General features: G+C 42.1%; 2 protein-coding genes across 7 annotated transcripts in view; both read right to left on the reverse strand.

Annotated features, from left to right (window-relative positions):
• The window catches only part of bmp1a (bone morphogenetic protein 1a), a 30,378-nt gene extending 28,035 nt beyond the window's left edge, over nt 1-2,343 (reverse strand). Inside the window, exon 1 of the mRNA XM_072388208.1 lies at nt 2,086-2,343. Within this exon, the coding sequence (XP_072244309.1) occupies nt 2,086-2,230 (145 nt within the window). The 5' untranslated portion in view covers nt 2,231-2,343. The remainder of the gene's footprint in view (nt 1-2,085) is intronic.
• A 4,697-nt stretch (nt 2,344-7,040) lies between these two features.
• On the reverse strand, nt 7,041-18,496 carry kansl3 (KAT8 regulatory NSL complex subunit 3). 6 transcript variants are annotated; one of them, XM_072388210.1, is made up of 20 exons: nt 18,298-18,494; nt 17,264-17,531; nt 16,939-17,109; nt 16,730-16,820; nt 15,249-15,434; nt 15,004-15,132; nt 14,774-14,890; nt 14,590-14,688; nt 14,203-14,274; nt 14,021-14,095; nt 13,712-13,869; nt 13,559-13,622; nt 13,264-13,452; nt 11,534-11,690; nt 11,090-11,167; nt 10,582-10,755; nt 8,979-9,066; nt 8,634-8,761; nt 8,120-8,226; nt 7,041-7,886 (listed from the first exon to the last, which is right to left on the reverse strand). In XM_072388210.1, the coding sequence occupies exons 2-20, from the start codon at nt 17,470-17,472 to the stop codon at nt 7,650-7,652; spliced, it is 2,529 nt and encodes an 842-aa protein (XP_072244311.1). In that variant the 5' UTR covers nt 17,473-17,531; nt 18,298-18,494; the 3' UTR covers nt 7,041-7,649. The 6 variants fall into 6 exon arrangements, with proteins under 6 accessions (XP_072244311.1, XP_072244310.1, XP_072244312.1 ...); XM_072388209.1 differs by having other exon boundaries at nt 17,264-17,536; XM_072388212.1 differs by having other exon boundaries at nt 7,662-7,886; nt 8,074-8,226; nt 17,264-17,536; nt 18,298-18,496.
• Nucleotides 18,497-19,934: the final 1,438 nt, after the last annotated feature.

Below are 19,934 nucleotides of genomic sequence, written 5' to 3' on the forward strand. Positions count from 1 at the left end.
AATACTAATTTCTTTTAGTCTAGGGAGCATTTACACAACTAAGAATTTAACCAATGCACTTAAAACAATTCAAGGTAATTAAGTGAATTAGTCAAAGCTTGTTGTCAGGTAAGCAGCCATCAGAAATCAGTACAGCAATACTTACAAGTCTCTTTTTTGCTTTATACAAATACCTGAATGGGAACCATTACGCTCACTTTCCAGAGGAGAACAGTTACACAATTAAACATATGTACATCACATTCCAGATATTAGAGAATTTTGTTAAACTGGGGCAGACTGACAGAGGACAAGCATAAAATACACAGAGTATCATTGCATTATCCTTCATAAGGTTATAAGCACCTTTTTGGGCAGAAGCAGCAGGACATAAAAATGCTGACCTCTAGCCACAGAAAGCGATCAAATAGACTGTGTGCACTGATATGCCTGACAAATTAGGAAAAAGAGAGAGAAAAAAAATCAATAATTCAAGAATCATCAACTCTAAAGCAGTCCCTGCACACACTGGTCTGAAAGTGACTCCAGTGAAAAAGGTTGTCTCATCCCAAGTGGAGCTGGAGTGAGGAGGATAAGGGAGAGCTGGCAGACTGTGGACATTTTGCTGCTCAGTAAGAAAGACAAAAGCAGGTTAGTGTTAGAAGAGATGGGCTGTGGGAGTTTATACTTGTGACCATCTTCCAACCACCTGTCTGCAGACTTGCCAGAGGAAACAGTGAACCACACCGCACTTTGCTGAAAAGGCAGTTTGGACAAACTTGACTAATAATGATAACATCCTCGCCAAGATAAACACCAGTCATGCCTGGTGATTATCAAACGGGAATGTCCCTGCAGAGACACTGCAGCAGAACATCAACAATTTTTCATGAGAGCCAAGTCAGAAAATCCCCTTCCGCACTCAGCATCAGGAACCATTTGTCAGCTTCAGTATAAAATCAGTCATCAGTGTCCTGTAAATCCATTTTAGAGATGTGCGATGACCACTTCAATGAGTCACCATAAACAGGTCTCAATGACTTGTACAAGAGACACAAGCTGACCTTTGTGGTGTTTATGCACCGTCACAACACAGCTAAAGCTTTATGCCTTCAGCAATCACTCTGGGAAAGATGAGGAAAAGAGTCAGTCTGGTAACACAGTTAGAGCAGTGAGCTGTGCTCTACGATAGGCCGACGCATCAGAAAAAATTCCCAACTGGGAAGCACTTCCAGGACTTTAGAGGTCATTCTGACTGAAGCCAGCTCTATGTATCTGTAACCTGAATACTTTTACCAGATGGAAAATGCAATCTGTTCAAACTCCCCCAAAGGGATTTGGCAAGACAGTGAGTTCAGATTAAAGCTTACAATGACAACTCAGGCAGCCTTTGGCCAAATAACGGGAAACTATGCAGGTTTCACCGCAGCAGAAAATAAACAGACATTTATAAAGCTGACCCACATCAGTCCACAGAATTATGTGTGCATAATTTCTCCACTGTACTCTCCTCTCTTCCCCTCCTCCACTTTGTTTTAGTGGCCTGTGAACAGCCGGTGGAAAAAAAGAAAAGAAAAAGAGACTATTTGTGCAGTAAGAAAAAGCAAAAAGGGGAAAAAAAGGGAGACGTTTTAACATAAACTGCAGAAATATTTTTACTTTTGCAATAGCTCCGTTGTTTTTTTGTTTTTTTTTAATGTCACACACTAAAGACGAGGCGGGAAGTGCATATTTTGAAAGATAAGTGTAAACAGGCAGAAACTTCTCAACTAGCCCTGAAACCAAAAACTTTTCCTGTCTCCAGAAATGTGCGTTGAAGCCTTTTTCATCCTTGTCTTTTCATCCCTGCAGCCGCTCTCCGAGCAGGATTCTCCCAGGCTTCAAATGTTTCAAACTGCAGAAACTATGTCACTTATAAAACAACTGCACACAGTGTTCTCTCGAGCCTTTTGGAAACTACATCCACTGCTGTCATCTCTCTAAAAGCGTTTCCTGGGTCGATCTGCGCGAGACGCACGGATTCGTGGCATGTTTGTGTCTCCACAAAAATGAGGTAAATCACACAGCGTACTACAAAAACAAGGGAGGGGGGGAGAGAAATCTCACCAGCTTTACAGGGATCCTTGTAGTCGATTGTCTCTGATGTGGCAGTGGGCTCCACATAGTAGCCTGGATCAATTGCTTCCAAATCGATCGCCAATATCACGCCAAGACATGATAGAAGAAACAAACACCTCGCCGAGAGATCCATGTTTGTAGTGGGGGGGAGACGGCGAAAGGCGAGGGATAAAGGTAAAGGAAGAGAGACAGAGGGAAAGACAGAAGAAGAGTGAGTGAGAAAGAGAAACAGTGAGGGAGAAAAATGGGAGGTTTTTTTCTTCTTCTTTTTTTTTTTTTTTTTTGAGGGGGGAACGAGAACCCGCTGGAGGGCGGGTTTTAAATCCAGCCTCTCTCCGGTGTCTTCCTGGCTCTGGGGGCAGTGATTTCTCTCCTCCAGCTGGAGCTCCAGGCGAGTGCAGAGGAGGTTACTGCCCGACAAACTTTGATGACATGGAAGCTCCACTGAGGTGGTGAAAATGCCCTTTCAGTCGGTGATGCCCGTATGTGTTTTTACCGCTCATCGGTCCCATCTGGGATCCCTGAGGAGCGTTCAAAGGGCTGTAATTTGTATTTATCGCTTGATGAATAATTGACTTTGCGTTGGTGGCTCCTCTCTGCTGCCTGCACTAACCTGTGTTTGTAGTCACATACAAGCGGTCAGTAGAAATCAACTTTAATAAAGCCATCATCTGAAAAAAGCTTCAGCTTTGGATCTTATATTACTCATTAAAAAGTGTGTAAATCTATTTTTCATCAAATTTTCCATCTTTTTAAAAAAAATTCTTCAAACTTTAACTGAAGTTGAACGCAAACTATTTCCTTCCAATTTCCCTTGTTTACTTCAGCGCACGAGCTCGCGACACAGTCTGGAGAACACGCGCACTATCCGCGCACACATACAGCCATTCACACGTGCGTAGTGGGCTCTAACCGGCCGCCCACTCGTGCCACCACACGCACGCGCGCAGACAGCTTGACCTTCCAGGCTTTAATTGAGGAGTCACGAGCAAACCGATGAGATTTGCGCGCCGCCTGTTGGTGTTTTCTGAGCACTACACCAGGAGATTCTGTCAAATAAACATCCGATTTGATCCGTTTATGTATTTAATTCCTTGTTTTTTATTTGTTTAAAACCTGGAAGTTTGTTCGATTTGTTGGGAATTTATGCAGATATATGATTACACAATTCCAGAGAAGTTGTTTTAAAAATAAAAACAAAGTTGGGCAGGCTTCATGGTGACACCTATTAGGGACATTTTCAAGTTAAAATGGATGACATTTTACATAGATTCTTCAAAGGCAGTTTACTTGAATGAAATGTATTGATATAATGACGCTTTTCATGCACTTACTCTACTCAGAAATCTACCGTTGAGTTGCATTTGACAACATCAGAGTTTCCAGTTCTATTCCCACCTATATTCTGGGTATTATAGAGTTGGCTGTGAATATCACATTCTTAACATGGAGGTCATGGAGACCTACGAATACTTTGGACTGTGGCTGGACAGGGCAAGCAACACAAGGCAGCTGTATAAGAAGGCCCAGAGCAGAATGTATTTCCTTAAGTAGACTGCGATCCTTTAACATCTGCAGGAATCTCCTGTGGATGTTTGTGTCTGTGGTTGCCAGCGTCCTCTCCTATGCTGTGGTGTTCTCGGGTGGCAACATATCTAAGGCAGACCTATCCAGGCTGGAAAAGCTGATCAGGACAGCCGGTTCTGTGGTCAGCATGGAGCTGGACTCTCAACACAAACCAAACTGCTGGCCATTCTGGACAAAGCCAGTCTGCACACTGTCATCTGCAAGCAGAGAAGCATGTTCAGCGACAGGCTGCTCTTCCCAAAGAGCAGAGCAGGACCCCGGGCCGTCAAACAGTTCAACTCCTCACTGGGTTGGAGGAGAGGGCACAGATGAACAGAGGATAGGGAGGAGCCGTCAGTTAGCTGACCAACCTGACAATTTGCACAATAAGAACAAAACTGTGCAATGCTGTACAATATCTTTTTTATTCTTTCTGAATGCAATAACAGCAGCTTCATTGGATTGTCCATACTGTTACATGGTCAACATATATTTACTGTTCGCTTCCACTGTCTCCTTTATATAGTGTTTATATACAGTTTTTTTCCCTTAATTTCCCAGAGGGAATCTCCCGACTGATTAATAAAGATCTATCTATCATTTATATTAAATTTGATCTCTGAAAACACAGAAACATTGGGTTATTCCATCTGCAGACAGCATTTTTGGATTTTTTTAATTGATAAAAAGAATTATCCAAAATCTCCTTTGTGGAAAACGTTTGACTCCAACATGTAAAGATCATGAAACAAACCTTTTTAACCAGACTAAATTTATGCTAATCAGGCTCTGGTATATTTTGAAGGATAATACCTTATTTGCACAGGTATTAATAAAACTACAAAAACAAAAGAAAAAACAATACTTGATAATCTTTCATTGAAATAACCAGCTGGAGAATTTTTATTGTGATGATTTGTATTTGACAAAAAAAACCTCCTACCTATATTAGCTCCTTCAAATATCTAGACGCTAACCTATTACTTTTATTTTGTTCATTATATCTGCTACATTACTAACTAACTGTTTTTTATACTTTCTGTGCTGCTAATTGTTATTAAAATATCTGCATTCCCACAAATCTAAGCGACAAAGGTTCCCGCTATTCTTTTGTCAGAGAAATATCCGGTTTGAATGATTTTCACGTCTCCGAGGACCTCCTCGTTTGTCACTAGACCACACACATCAACCTAATTTCCAAGAACAATTAAAACCCGACGTGTTGAGGATTGCTTGAATATCCACTGGTGCTGGTGATGGGAGGAAATGCCGGCAGCTCTTGTGCTCTCTGGCCAACAGACATCAGTTATCCTGCCCCTGTCTAACACAAAGGCTTATATAACAAGGAAGAGACACTCTTATCTGCTGCGTGGAATTTAAGTCAGGAAGTCTGCTGCAATGAGTGGGCTGTATTTATTCTGCCACTATAAACACAACAATGTAACTATCTTCCATGAATAAGCTCCCTCGCAACATTTTTTCTCAGCTTGATGGGAGTGCTGGATACGCGAAAAACAAATGTTTGGATTAGTAAAGTAAAGCAAAGCAAAGCAAGCGTCCACAGGCAAATTAGTTTACTTTAAACAAAAAGCCCATCTACGATATATACAATGACACAGTACAGTTTGGAGATATTGCTCTAAACAGTGGTTTAGACTATCTTTGAGCTTCAGGAGAGCACAGTGCACATTGGTTAATCTGAGTGGAGCCTTTTTGTTAAAATCATAATGACTTCTTGTATTGATGTGAATGAATGCTGCGCTGTAATAAATTATTTTAAAAGCATTACTCACTCTTAAATTTAGAAATGTGACAGACATAATCATGAATGGTTCAGCACACAAGCTGGCAGCATTCCTGCTTACCACACTAATGTAGGCCTATGAGAAATCCTATATCAGAGATGATGACAGAAGAAATCAAACTCAACTCTTTTTTTTTTTTCTTTAGCTGTGATGTAGCTCCAAATGTTACACGTTTGCTCTGTTATAGGCTTTGCCAGAGCTGCTTTATCGTAGTCCTGGTGATAGGTTTCACCTCCCAAAATAACTTTGTTTATAGAGGAAAACACGCGATCATTTTGTTTTTCTTGCCATTGGGTTTGCACCTTAAAGATAGCTGCAGCCGTAAGATGAAGACCAGGACTGGGGTGTCTGCAACACAGAGACTGAGCACTGTAGCAGCTCAGCTTCACCCACCAGCGACGAGCAGACTTTCTCCACCTTCCCCACAGGGGAGCCCTCTGGAGGATGTGAAGCAGCTTCTCTGCATGTGGCACAGTGTCCGTCACTACGGGGAGGGTAGTCTCTTCTGCTGGCTGTTGCTTCAAGATTATTCGAGCACAGCAGTGCACAGTGAGCCACAGACTTTCACTGCTGTAAAAGGGCACAGTGAAATTAATTAAATGATAAACCTATTCTTATTCAATCTTTAAGCGCAACTAAACCTTTACTAGTTTGACTAATGGATTGCCAACAAACTTTAGGATGGATGTCAGAATATTTTTCAGCCATATTAGACTAATGAAAACAGAACACAGCCTTGTGTTTAGCTTCACAAACAGAACACTTAGCTGAAGGAGACATTTCATTTTTTAATAATTTAAAGTAGAATAAAACACAAAAAATGACCACTGAAACTCCACTTAGCATTCAAACCTGAAAAAAAAAGCATCTTTATGAAGAAAGTTGGTTTCTGTAAGCACTTAAAAGCCCTCAGTATATGCACCAAAGCCTTATTTGCACATTATTCTACAGGACACACTAAAATATGGGATAAAAGTTGTGTTGCTGATGTCATTGATTGTTGACAACACTGTCTCCACACTAACATACAGCCAGTGAACAAATTGAAAAGGGTCGTTACCACAGCAACAATACTCCTGTGCTACACAAGAGACGTTTCCATGTTCTGTTCAGTAAAAAGAGATGATACAAGAACTGAGCAGAAGCCAATATGTGCCAAGCTCCAAGTAAAATACATCCATTGGACGCTAAAGTGACACACCTTGGACTCACGTGTACGAGCCGCTGTCACAATTTCACCAGCTTGGCTGAGAGATCCCGTTCTACTCGGCTGTGCTCCTCGTAAGGTCACTGTTATAGAAGTTGGTGCTTTCTGCCCTCCTGACAACACACAAAAATGCTCAACTATAACAAGCCAGGCACACTCGCCCTCAGGATACACTAACATGGATTTGAGCGTTTCACTTGTGATTGACGTCAGAGTCGTTAAAACCCTGGTGTTGAATGGTGAATATGAATATCTGGGGGGTTGAGGAAAAACATGGAAAACCAGAAATTCAATTCACACCAAAAGAAAGAGAAAATAAGGGGGAGGTGGGGGCGGGGCAAAAACAACCAAGAACAATGAAAACATGAGTTTGATTCCAGTCTTTATTGTAACAACAGGAATAGAGCTTGGATAATGCCATGTGTCAATGTTACTGCCTTTCTAACAAGTCTCCAGAAGGTCAGCATTCCCATTCATGGATATTATTAGCAGGTGATTTAATGGAAGGCTTTACAGCATGTTACAAGATGAAGAGGCAAGCAAACAAACAAACAAGTAATGACAGTTATAACAAAAATATCTGACAGAAAGCAGGCAGGACTGAACATCTGGGTATCTTCTCAGATTTGGTCAATGTTTCCAACATCCATTATAACTTAATTAACAACTGTCTCAAATCAAATTGGTTTCCACATAAAAACATCTCCAACTATGATGAGGTTTCAAATTTGTCACTTTACATTTGCTATGTGGCTCTTCATGAACACAAAAACCCAACTTGTGTGCCACTGATCTGCCCTCAGATGCCATACAGCTGCTCATCTGACTGCAAACCTTACATCATTCCCGTTCTTCGCCAGCAAACTATCGCCACACGGGTCCACAGAGCTGTCCTCTAATGCAGTAATCCTCCCTGGCCTACAGATGTCCTGAACTACCGTTTCCAAAACAAAGGATGAATGAACCCTCGGCTTTCAACGTGGTCGTCGTGTTTTGGCAGTTCGACACATACCAGTGGTCTGATTGGTGATGTGTGCCAAGCCGGGCAGACTGCTTGCCAGTTTGGCCAGCCCACCATTGGTGAGCAGCTGATGGATGGCGGTGGTTTTAGCCACTCCTCCTGTAGTGACCACAGGCACTGCCCGGAGCAGAGTGCTGCCACTGGTACCGACGGAGCTCAGGACTGGACCCTGGGACTTGGTGCAAACCACCTGAGGGTGGAGAAGAAGAAAAATATGAACTCATAGAGCAAGAGCAAACTGTGGCTGAATTTCACCTTTCATGCCCATCAGACAACCTTTATGACATAGTTCGTATCTCCTAATGTAACAGACCTCAAATACTCCAAAAAAAAAAAAAGTTTACACTTATACACTTTACAAAAAGAAAAAAAAGTACCATCAAAAATCATTGTGTCTTTCAAACATACTGCAAACCTGGGTACCTGGGTGCTGGCTGCGTTTGCGGCTGCAGAGGGCAAGTTAGGAGCTTTGGTGACGATCTCCTGAAGACTGAAACTTAGGCCTTGTAGAAGACTGCTGGCGGAAGGTGCTGCACAAAAAAAAACCAAACAGCCAACAAATCAATGAAGGTGAAATTTGGTAACATCAATGTCAAGCAAACATGAGCCTTAAACCTGTACCTTTGCAAACTGTCCCCTCTTTCAATGCCTACACAGGCCTAAAGTAAACAGGACCATTGATCCCTCCCCTTACAAAAACACAAAACAAGTCTTGTCCAAAGGATAGGGTCTGGATTACTGACAAGCAGCCATGGCGCAAGAGGTGATCAATAATGATGTTTGCGCAAAATGTTTTGTCCTCACACACTGTTCTAATTCACAGTTCAGAACTTGAATCTTAGTAAGGCCAACAGAACTGCTGTGTGTTGAAGCTATTGTGCTGAGATTATCTGCACAGTGCACAAAAAGCTTGCAAAGCAGGACAAGACAGAGATACCTTGGGCAGCAGCTGGAGCTTGCACCTGGGCTGGTGTGGAGGACCCTGACACCATGCAAGGCTGCACGCTGTTGAATGCGCTGGAGCCTGGGGACAGGGCACCAGACACCTCTGAGAGACTACCAGACCTGCAGTGACACACATAACCACCAATCTACTCAGGAGCTACCCCAGCAAGTGCTGTTTGGCCATCACTCCACTCCCAAACTCCAGTACCACCGCTCAGAAATCCCTCTGCTCCAGACACATTTTTGCCCATTAGTGTGGCAGTGGACGTGAGTGTAGGTATGTATAGGAGCACTCTACACTCAATGAGCCTGTGTGTAGCAGTGCTGGCAAGCTTACCGCTGGCCTGTCAGAAGTCCAGACAGCTCCTTGGCACCAGCCACAGTCTGACCCACTGCCACAGTTAAGGGTTTCCCTGAGACACCCACTGTATGAAAAAAGCGGAATATTAGTTCAGTGATTATTTCAAAATGAGGGTTAAATAGAAAAGAATCAATAAAATAACTTCTGGGATGGGGCCAACACATGGGCTATCTTACGTTGCACGATACAATGCAATGTGGTCCGAGTAATTAGTGTTTATCATTCTAACTGGAGACATGAATGACGAGACTGTGCTCAACCTCAACATGTTTTCTCAGTGTTGGAAGAACCATCAAAGGTCTGTATCAGGCACCCTTTGGCTGATACAGACTTGGGTCAAATACTTATTTACCCCATGGCACATGATGTACCAAAGGGATCACTGTAAATCTTGTCAGTACTGGATAAACTCAACAAGAACAACATCATCATCTGGACTGATGGAGCAACAGGTCTAATGCAACTGATGACAAACAAAAGCCCCCAGAAATGGTGTAATGCTTCCATCAAACAGAACAAGCTGTATACAACCAAAAGCCAACAAGCAAACAAGGTTTCAGAACATTTTCAATGGAAGGATGAATCACTTCAAACAACAGGCGAAACATGTTATTTAAATTTGTCCAAACAAAAGCTTGTACAATAAGTAAAAAGCGTGTTCTACATACAAAGGATGTTTCTTCATTATTTGGCTTCACAAAGCCCCAATCAGGCTAAGCGGTAACACACTGCCGACTCCTTATGTCAACACTGGTTTTCCGACTCTGGCTGGGAGTGCGTCAAATGTAAAAAGGGGGCGGTGTTGGAACTGATAAATAACATCAATCTGAAGTCAGGTATCTCCCACAAGATGGACTCAGTAAACTAAACAAAAACCAACTTTTTGTCCAGTTTAATAAAACTGTTTCTGTGCTCTCAAAGCGATGTATTAGACAACCTGTTAATCAATCAATCAATGCGCCCGAGTGGCAAACAGAGAGAGCAATAAGAAGTTTCACTGGTGTCAATTACTTCTGGCTCTGCAGTTGCCATGGTTACTAGCCTGTGTCTGCATGCCAGCCTGCTCTGCATGGAGGGCCATTTCATACTGGGTGACAGAGCTGAACCACGGAGAGAAAAATCCACCTTCTTCTACAGGTTACCAAGTTCTGCTTCGAAGATTTAAGACAGATTTAATGCAGCACGGTTTCTGCAGCCAAACCCGAGAAGGACACATGTATATAAACATGTATTTTCACTGTTACATCCTGAAGGAAAAAGTAGCTCTGACAACAATTACAGCTGCACGTTCCATTGAAGGTAAAGTATTGCTGAATTGAAGCTAAAGTGTTGCTTAAGTGTTCCTTTGGCTTGTAAGAAAGCTTTCTCTGCAACGCTGATGGTGAAGTGAAGCAGAATATTTCCATTAAATATTGAAACTTTTGTTTAAATATGGTCAGAGAGATTATGAAGGGAGTCTATTAACATGAATCTGGTTTTATTAAAATAAACAAAAAAAAATTCTGAAATGATGTTAAAGCAGTGAAAACCAACTTCTACCATTTCAGGGGTAAGAATATTAGATGACGAGGTTTTGTACCTTCAGCAGGGTTGATGGCGCTACCTGATGACTCACTCTGGGACACAATGGTGACCTTGATCTTTGCCCTTTTGGAAGCTTTACTTGGTGTGGGACTGGGTGTCTGCCTCCTCTTGCCATGAGGCCGCAGTTCATCTCTGTCCAGACCTTCCATCTGATCACTGGTCACTGGCACTGCACCGTGTAGACAAACACAGACAATCACACACACACACACAATGAAAGCATTTAAGAGTATTGGGGTCTTCAAGGGGTTTATACCTATGTGACCTACTATTCAGATTGTGTGCAACATTTGTACCAAACTTTCTGTTGTCTGTAATGAAACCTTTCTTGGTCCGATACACAATGTATGAAGAAATTCTGAATTCAGTCATGACAGTGGGCGTTTAAGGGCAGGACAGTAATTTAATAGGCAGCATTCACATGGCATTAAAGCAGTGGCAACAAAGACATAAGAGAGACAGAGATAGAGGAAAGAAAGAAAGGAAGAGGGATAGACACTTACCAAAAATACAAGGAGGGATGCCAGGAGGAAGATTTTTCCTCACAAGCATGTTTTGTTTCATAAAAGCAGCAAACTGAGCTGGAATGAATCGGAAAAAAGAGCCAGAAAGGAAAGTTGTAGAGGGAGAAGAGACAAGAGAATGAGAGGAAAGTATTTCAGTCACGTTCCATCTCACCCAGTCAGATGTCGTGACGCGATAAGCTCTTTTAAGAAAAGACGTACAATCATTTTCACATCTCACACACCACCACACCTGCTCAGCTTCCACAGCTTGGGCAAAATTCAGCAGAAGTTGAGGTGAATGACTCATTGTTTAAACAAACAAATAGGGGCCGTTACCGGTGTGTTTCCCCACAGGTAACGGGAATCTCTGCCCTTGTGTAGCTGAACATTAACGCTTGTTGATCACGTTCAGTGCATCCAGAGGTAATGCGGTTCACTAACCTTGAGCCTGTTTGTGAGTGAGCACAGTGCCAGAGCGCTGCATGTGAGTCTTGAGGAGCTGTGTAGCTGTGATCAAGCTGGACTTCTGTGCTGGAGAAAGGCCAGAAGTCTTGGGTTTGGGACTCGATGTGGGACTGCTACACACACTGGACAGATCCTGAGAAGACAGTCATGAATAATGCCTGATGAGCTACGATTCACTAATCAGTCAGTGTTTTCAATGCGTTTGAGAATGACTGTAACAACGTATGTTAATTGAAACGCCTCAATGCACGGTGAACCCAAAACCCATTCTCTCAAATAAGCTACCGGAGCCTCAAAACAGTCTCAGTGATAGGAGAGTGTGACTGCAGAAATATAAGAAAGCCAGGTATATACATACAACATTCTTATTAAAAAAAAGAAAAAGAAAGAAAGAAAGGTAAAATGAATCCTTAATTCTGAAAATGAAAGCCTGACTGAAAGCAAAGTGCCATCACTGACACATGAACAGCATGGATACCTTTTACAATTCACTGATTATTAGAATTCATAAACATCTTTAGAAGCCAGCAGTAACTAATCGGCCTCTGTTTAAACTACATAAACATTTCCACATTGTCTCTCACCAAGATGCTTCTCAGTAAAAACCTTGTTGTGGTTCTTTTACTCAGAGTTGGAGAGTCCATGAACCGATGCCTTGTTTTGTTCTTTCTTTTGTCTCCCTGTTTTCTAAGAGAATTTACAGGTCAGGGGGCGGAGCTTTCACATGTGTTTACATGTGTTTATCTGCCATCTCAAGCTGTGTTATGGTCATGCATCCTGGTAAGAGGAGAGCCAGCTTTGTGATACTGAAATCTCCTCCAGCAGAATCGCTCCAGCAAACTTCATCTCTTATTAGCGCTTCTTCATCAAGGGGATTTTAGAAATGAAGTCATCATAAAGATCACAGGTCACACGCAGGACAATGAAGGAAAGAGTTTGAGAAATTTGAGAAATATGACGAGTCTATGTCTGTCGTAAGAAGGAAGGGATGGAAAAGAGCAGATGGACACAGCAGAGCACAATCTGGCTGCAGTTGAGAAATGTCATTGTGAGAGGTGATTAGATTACTCAGTCATTCGGTGTCCAGAGATGGCCAAGTTACAGGATAACTTTCATCTAAATATCGTTCACCATGTTCAGTTTTTCAGATATGGAAATAAAGACTCTTTAAGTGTTCCGATATCTACTTCAGGATCTTTTAAACTCAAGGCTTGGCTTGGGGGGGGGTTGACAACCAGCACCCTGGCGGGTCGAGCATGGCTGGTATCTGGATGAGCATTCCAACTGTGATCTCTATTTTTCTTTGATGTGCTATAAGTCCAAACACTTGAACCTAACTTACTTCAAGTGTTTGGACTAATAGCGAGGCTTGTCTTAAGAGACTCACATTTTTACTCAAATATTACAGTATTTGATGTTTTATGGGTAAATGGAACACCATCGTTGATTTTTACTAGAGTTTGATGCATTCCTATTGTTTGTTTTTTTTTTGTTTTTTTTACAGAGGAATGCTGAGCATAGTGTGTCACACACAACCAGGACTAACTATGTTGGTGTCAGTGTTATATGTGATAGTAAAGGCTATATGTAATCTCACTGATTTAATTAATTTATGGGCATTTCTAAAAGGCATCCTAAATATAATTAAAACGGTTCGTACAGTAAATGAATGTGGTTCATAGCATGAAAATAACGAGGTTTCTAACCTCAGAACCTGATGGTGAGATGGGAACTCTAAGCGCGGGGGAGGAAGGTCGTCCTCTCTCCATGTCAAACGGAAGTTCCCGCCGAGGCCTCTTTTTCTTCTCTGTGTCCAAGTCCCTCATCTCCCCTGAGCCATGACTGTGGCCCTCTGCCCGCGCAAGGACACCTGACAGGAAGTCGGCTATCTCGTCCTGTAAACCAGCAAAGAAGGAATGCTTAAAGAAAAAGAACGTTTTCAAAATGTACACTGGCAGATAAGAAATTCTCTCAATTTCAATTAACTGTTTCCAGACCAACCTGAACGCAGCGGTCCACCATCGTCTGAGTCAGTCCTTCACATTTCATCTTTGCCGAATTGATTCTGTGGAGGGATTTTGTGTTTACAATCAAAAAAATTCACCTATAAAATGCATTTTATAGAACTTCTTGCCCCTTGAAGTGCTGACAAACCTGAGGTTGTCGTCTGCCCCTCCCACAACCACCATGCTGTTGTCAGCCCTCAGCTTCTCTCTGAACTCCTCCATTCCTTCTGTGCTACATTGGAGAGCATTATGTCCGACCACAAACAACACGGGGGTCTTCATGTCCAGCAGTGGGTCATCCACATCCTGAAAACCACCAACAGTAAAAACAGAAATAGAAATAGCAGCATAGAAATCATAGAAATAGACTACAAGCTGAAGTTCAGGTTCTATAAAGAAATAATGAGTAATAGAAATAGTAAATAGAAATAGAGTATGGAAGGAGAAAAACCCTTACCCCTCTCGGTCCATTGACTGTTAGCAGAGGGAAGCCAAGACACACCACAGCCGTGAGATACTCCATAAGGGATACCTAAAATTAAACAGAATTTCACAGCCATTTGCAATTCTCATGCCATAACATACGCAGCCTCCCATTAGATAACCGTGACCGATTATAAAAGCGTTTAAAAGTCTTACATGACAAGCGATAAGAGCACCAGCGTTCCAGCCGACCAGGATAATGGGCTTGTGAGGGAAGTGACTGTGAACCTGTTGGCAAAATTCACAATAGATGATCAATAAAGCTGAAAACAGGGCTATGAAAAAAATAAATCAAGCTAACACTGAGCAGTATACACAGTCTGAACAGTGAAAAGAAGAAACTGATTAACAGAGGCCAACAAAACTCTGCAACCACTGCGAGGAAAACCACAGTCATCGTTTATGTCCACAATTTATTTGGCCAACTTTCATGCAAAAACTGTTCTTTTTTAAATGCACGTTTATAAAACAAAGCATTCAAACACATAAATATCGCAACAATTACTGCGACATAAGCGCCACATAAAAAACAGAACATCCTACCTCCATGACCTTGGCCCTGACCGTTCCCAGCATGTGCTCCAAACACTGTGTGATGCCAATATTGGCTCCGCTGTTCACATGAGTGTGCACTGGGATGACCTGATGTGAAAATAGTTGTTATAAGCTCTTTTCTGAGGGCAAAAAAAAACATTCCAAAAATATTCAATTGTGTGAGATTTCAGACCTTTCCCAAACAGGAGAGCTGCGACTGCCAGAATCTCATTCGCCGTGAAGTGGAGAGCGTGGGATTAGTTGGGCTTGATGGTGCAATAAGGATGAGGGGGGATCCAGGAAGCTTACTCTGAAAGATGCACAGACAGGAATCTGGTGTTTGCAAGTCACAGATCGTGTAGAGCTCCACACAAGTTGTATAAAAAGGCTTTTCCATTAGCAGCTACAGGTGAAGGCTTTTACCGGTTTATTTTGAGACAAAACCCCAACAGCTGGATCCCAAGGGCGCTTCAGCAGCAGTGACAGAGCCTCTGCACTTGGAGCTCCAGTTTTTGCAGATGCCAGTAACATTCTGTCGATTAGCGTGGGCAGCTAGGCATACACAGACAGAGGGTAATAATGAAGTAAGAATTAAAGATCTTGAACAGGTATCTGACAAAAAATATACACACAAGATGTTGGCGTTCACTTAATCTCTAAGATCAAACCTTGCTCTTAAGAGTCTGCAGCACATCGAGGTAAGCAGCAAGCATGGCGAGACTTAAAGATTCTATCATGGTGATGTGTAACCACTGCGTCAGTTTGATGTCCCAGTTCACACTAGCAAGCGCATGTCGCACTTTCCTGGCACACTTGTCAACGGCTATCCTCCGCAGAATTGGCTCATTGGAAGCCTGAGAGGAAGACAATCACACCAGCAATCATTTCTAGACTCATTCAAAAGTATTAACAGCAATGCTGTAATTTAGCCTCAAAGCACGCACCTGCACAAATTGCTTTACTAATACTTTGTCTACAATGTTGGGAAAAAAAGAGAAGCGGTTGCTTATCTAAATTATACTAAATCCTGATCAATAAATGCTTTCCAAAATCGGTTTCTTCAAAAACACTAGAATGGAACAGAGATGCATACAGTGTGCAGCTGGGAGGATGCACAGACGGTGCTCTAGCTGTTTCTGAGACGCTGCCATTGCTGCATGGCTGAGAGGCAAGCATGCGTGTGCACAAATTAACTGCTAACAACAGTGATGGTCCTTTTTAACCAAGTGGGAAGCAGGTTTTTCTTAGTTTTTTTTTTTTGGCGAAACAACTCGTGTGTCAGCACTCGTGGGTTTACATGATGAGATGAACTCGATTATAGCTATAGTTGGGTTATGCTCCTTATCTGAGTAAGGCTAATTATCCTTTGTTACATGGTGGTGAATGTATCGAATCACTGGCACAAAGCATGCAATACCACAGTAGATAAGTGGCGCTGTACCCAGTTCAACTATCACTAATAGAGCCACTTCCGGTTGACGTCTTCACCACCAGCAACAGCAAAACGAAGGCATTCGAGAAAGATGGCGAACGAAGAGCAAGATGAAGCTGCGTCCCTCTACATTTGTGATGAGCTGGTTATGGCACAAACGCCATGCACAACGGCGCATTCTCCATCGCATTGTTCGTTTCTTTCTGACGGCGGCGACAACAACAGTAATATCGTCTCCTTCGACTTCCGGGTGACGATCGCGGGAAAAAGTCTCGAGCATGCGCAGAACGCTCGATCCGATCCACTGTCTCCAGGCACGTTAAGTGGGCAGTCGGATCGAGTTATCCCAGGGTCTTAATTCGATCGCAAGTAACCCGATCCGATTCGATTTCTTGTCGGATTAAGCTTGTTACATGAGCCGAATAACTCAATCTGATTGTAATTTAGCCATTAATCCGATCTGATTGCCCGCATGCAACCGCACTGACAGCTGTGAAAAAGACCAAATCCCAACACAATGCTTTAACTTTGACAAACAGTACATTTTGATTTAGGATATAGTTAATCAGTGGGGAAAAGCACTCGAATTATTGTGTAAATCTACATTTAACTTTTCCATGTGAAGTAACAATGTGATTCTAGAGTTATACATGTCCATACAGAACCTACACAATGCATATCAAACACAACCTTTAACAAAAAAATAAAACACATTACATTTTCATTGGCCAGACGGGCAAGTCTTTCCGCCTGTAGAGCTTTCAGGACTTTGTTGAACAACTTGTTCTGAGCCACTGACCATCCCACCCTGAAACAGAGCAAAAATAACGTCAAAACAACTGGGACACTTGACTTATTCCTTGTAATAAGGATTAATAACAAGTACAGCCCATTATATAAGTGGATCAGTCCGTGTGTTAGGTTACTTGTTTATATGTTCCTCCCAGTCATCAGGGGGTGGGGGGCTCTCAGCAACTGTCCGAGCAAACAAGACATGTCGCTCACACTCCTTCATCACACTAAGAGCTTTCTGGTTATCATATAGAGGCACGGGTGTGGGTGTGACTGTGTCCACATCGATTAGAGAATCAGAGTCTCTGCAAGCAGAGCAAAGAACATTGAAACATAAAAAATAAAATGCTTGGGGATCAAACTAAGCACGATAAGATCACTTTGCTAAAGCGCAGAAACACCACGTTTTAAGTGTTTTAATATCTACTTCGGACTACATTCGGGATCTTTTAAACTCACAACTTGGCTTCAGGCTGGCGGCGGGGGGTGACAAACAGCGTCCTGGTGGGTCGAGCGCTGCTGGCATCGGGATGAGCATTCCATGGTTTGGCATAACTGTGGTCCAGAAATACCAAATCTAGCTCTCTCTCGTGAGCCGACAGCTGGAAGAGCAAGGATGTACCCATCTTGCGTGCCGATGTCTGCAAGTCCTTATCCCCACGGTGCATCGTCTTCCTGGGCCCCAAAGGGCCCACGGGAAGGACTCAGCAGCTTGTGTGGATTTGGTCTAAACTGGCAAAAAATAAAAAGCAGAATTTTCAAGAGATATACCAGGAACCTTAATGGTTAAACAGCGCAGCTGATTATATCCATGTGGAGCAATATGCTTATCTACTCTCATGGCAAAAACAAGTTTGTTGGTCAAGGCTGAGAAAATGTTTACAAGGCGACAGTTTAATAATTGGGATATGGTTGATGATTTTTTATATATATATATACATATACACACATATATATGTACTTATAAATATACTCACTTATACATATATATCTATATATACACATATATATATTGAGTGCGTATGTTTCCTCGGTCACGGTGGAATGAGTTCACCAGACCATGTTCGTTTTCGCTACTTAAAAAAAACAAACTAACTAAAAAAAACCACTAAACTAGACTAGACTAGACTAAAAGCCTACTCATTTTGTTTAGAAAATACACAGCACAACAACAGATTTAAAAAAAAAACATGTTAAAGTGCACCCACAGATACGTCTGCACACCACTGACTATCAAACACCCAAATGCTTTGACGAGATATGAGAGAAACATTGCAATAACGATATGGTCGTTTTTGGTTGTCTGTAACCTTATACCAAACACAAGCATATCGACTGATCATTATAGCCTGTTGAAGTCCAACATTTGGTATTGAAAGAGACTATACGTTTCTTAAAGCGAATGAGGGCGGTGAGCTGGCCTAGCATGCTAATGCTAGCACAGCAAGCTACGAGCTACACGAATGGCGATATCGCTGTTTTGTGCCGATTACCTCTTCTCTTGATTACTCAGTGTTCATCGCAACGACGCCAGCTCTTCTCCGAAACCAATATAAAACCCAAAACAGAATGTATTTACTTCTAGACTCTGAATGCTATATAGAACATAGATGTATTTATGAGTTAAGCCCCACTTCCTTTTGTTGTGTGATTAGTTGCCATGTCATGCTCCTAGCACCCGCTTTCTGTGGATTAAAAACAAGAAGGAGAGTAAGGGCTTTACTTCGACCAAACTGGCAACCTCGATTCTGGCGCCTCAGCGAGATATACAAAATATGGACTGGGTTAACGCAATCTGGATCATGCGCCCGTAAGCTTTTATGTATTATACTGCTTTTTTGCTCTCTTTTTTTTGTCCATGATCTATACATAAACTTACTCCCGAAAATTAATAGTCGTTAATATCTTTAAAATGGTCATTCAGGTGTTCAAATTATATGACGCGATTAAGCACGTCACCTACTTTAATTAGTTTTTATTAAAATTATTTCTTTTTAATGCATTTGATCACCCTACACATTTTTCTTTAGCTTAATACTTTTTCCAAAACAAGTTAAATTTTCAAGCATGAGTGTTGAATTATTTTCTTTATATTTCAAGTGTGGAAAAGGAGATATAAGCATCAATAAAAAGTTTGAGAACCCTCCGGGAGACTGATCTGATGCCTTTTACCGATATTTTGACCCTTTTTTACTTATTCACAGTCATTATTAGGGGTGCTCAGGTCAATGTAAAACCTCTATATAAACACACTCCTCAAACCTTATCAGCAGCCAGAGGCAGCAGCTGCCTACAGTAGTCTGAAATTAGATAATTAAAGCCCATTCAAGAATCTGTCATAACTGTAAGTCTTTTGTAGGAAGAATGGGTTAAACAAACAAGAACTGGATGACTTCATGCAGTGATCCTTCTAAGAATGGAATGTTAGCCAAGTAATGGCCATATAGGGTGCCCCTCTCATTTTTTGTTTTTTTGAAACTCTGAAACATTAAAATGTTTTATCTTTTATTAAATACTGAATTTAAATACTGAGGTTGCCTTGGTGTTGAGAGTGGTGTGAGAGCTGTATCTCAGATGTGGGAAAGATGTAAATTTCGGGACACATCATAAGTAGTGTACCTTTGAATCAGGGGGTGTTTCGGCCTTTCAACACGAGACACCCTCATCAAAGGTGTCCAGCTACAGGGTGATCAAACCTGAGCTTGTGTCCCATGCCCAATCATGAGAATTGCCTGGTTGTTTAGATGCCACAGCCCACGGGACTGTGCAAGGCAGAATGCGTCCTCTTCCCTAAGTCAAGCCTAAAGCTGACCATATACCTTGTTTACCCTCCTCCTGGAGGGTTGTGACCTGGGTTCTAAAATGGGGGATGGGGATTAGTGAGCGGCTCCTGTTGATGCTCTTTGGGCCCAGCAAGGGTCTTTCCGCTTGATCCATATCCACTGGCTGCTTGTTTCAGCTGCTTCAGAGACTGATTTAATTGTCTGTCGCAGAGCCTGTCCATGGATACCAAGGTCTTTCAGCAGCCTGATGGTGGAAGAAGCCACAAAACCTCTGCGTCCCACCTCAACCAGATAGACTTTCGCTTTCCACCCTTGTTGTTGAGCATCTGCTGCCAGTTCTATGTAGC

The sequence above is a fragment of the Leuresthes tenuis genome, unplaced genomic scaffold, assembly GCF_036924035.1.
Source record: "Leuresthes tenuis unplaced genomic scaffold, fLeuTen1.0.hap1 SCAF_6, whole genome shotgun sequence".
In the NCBI taxonomy this organism is placed as follows: domain Eukaryota; kingdom Metazoa; phylum Chordata; class Actinopteri; order Atheriniformes; family Atherinopsidae; genus Leuresthes; species Leuresthes tenuis.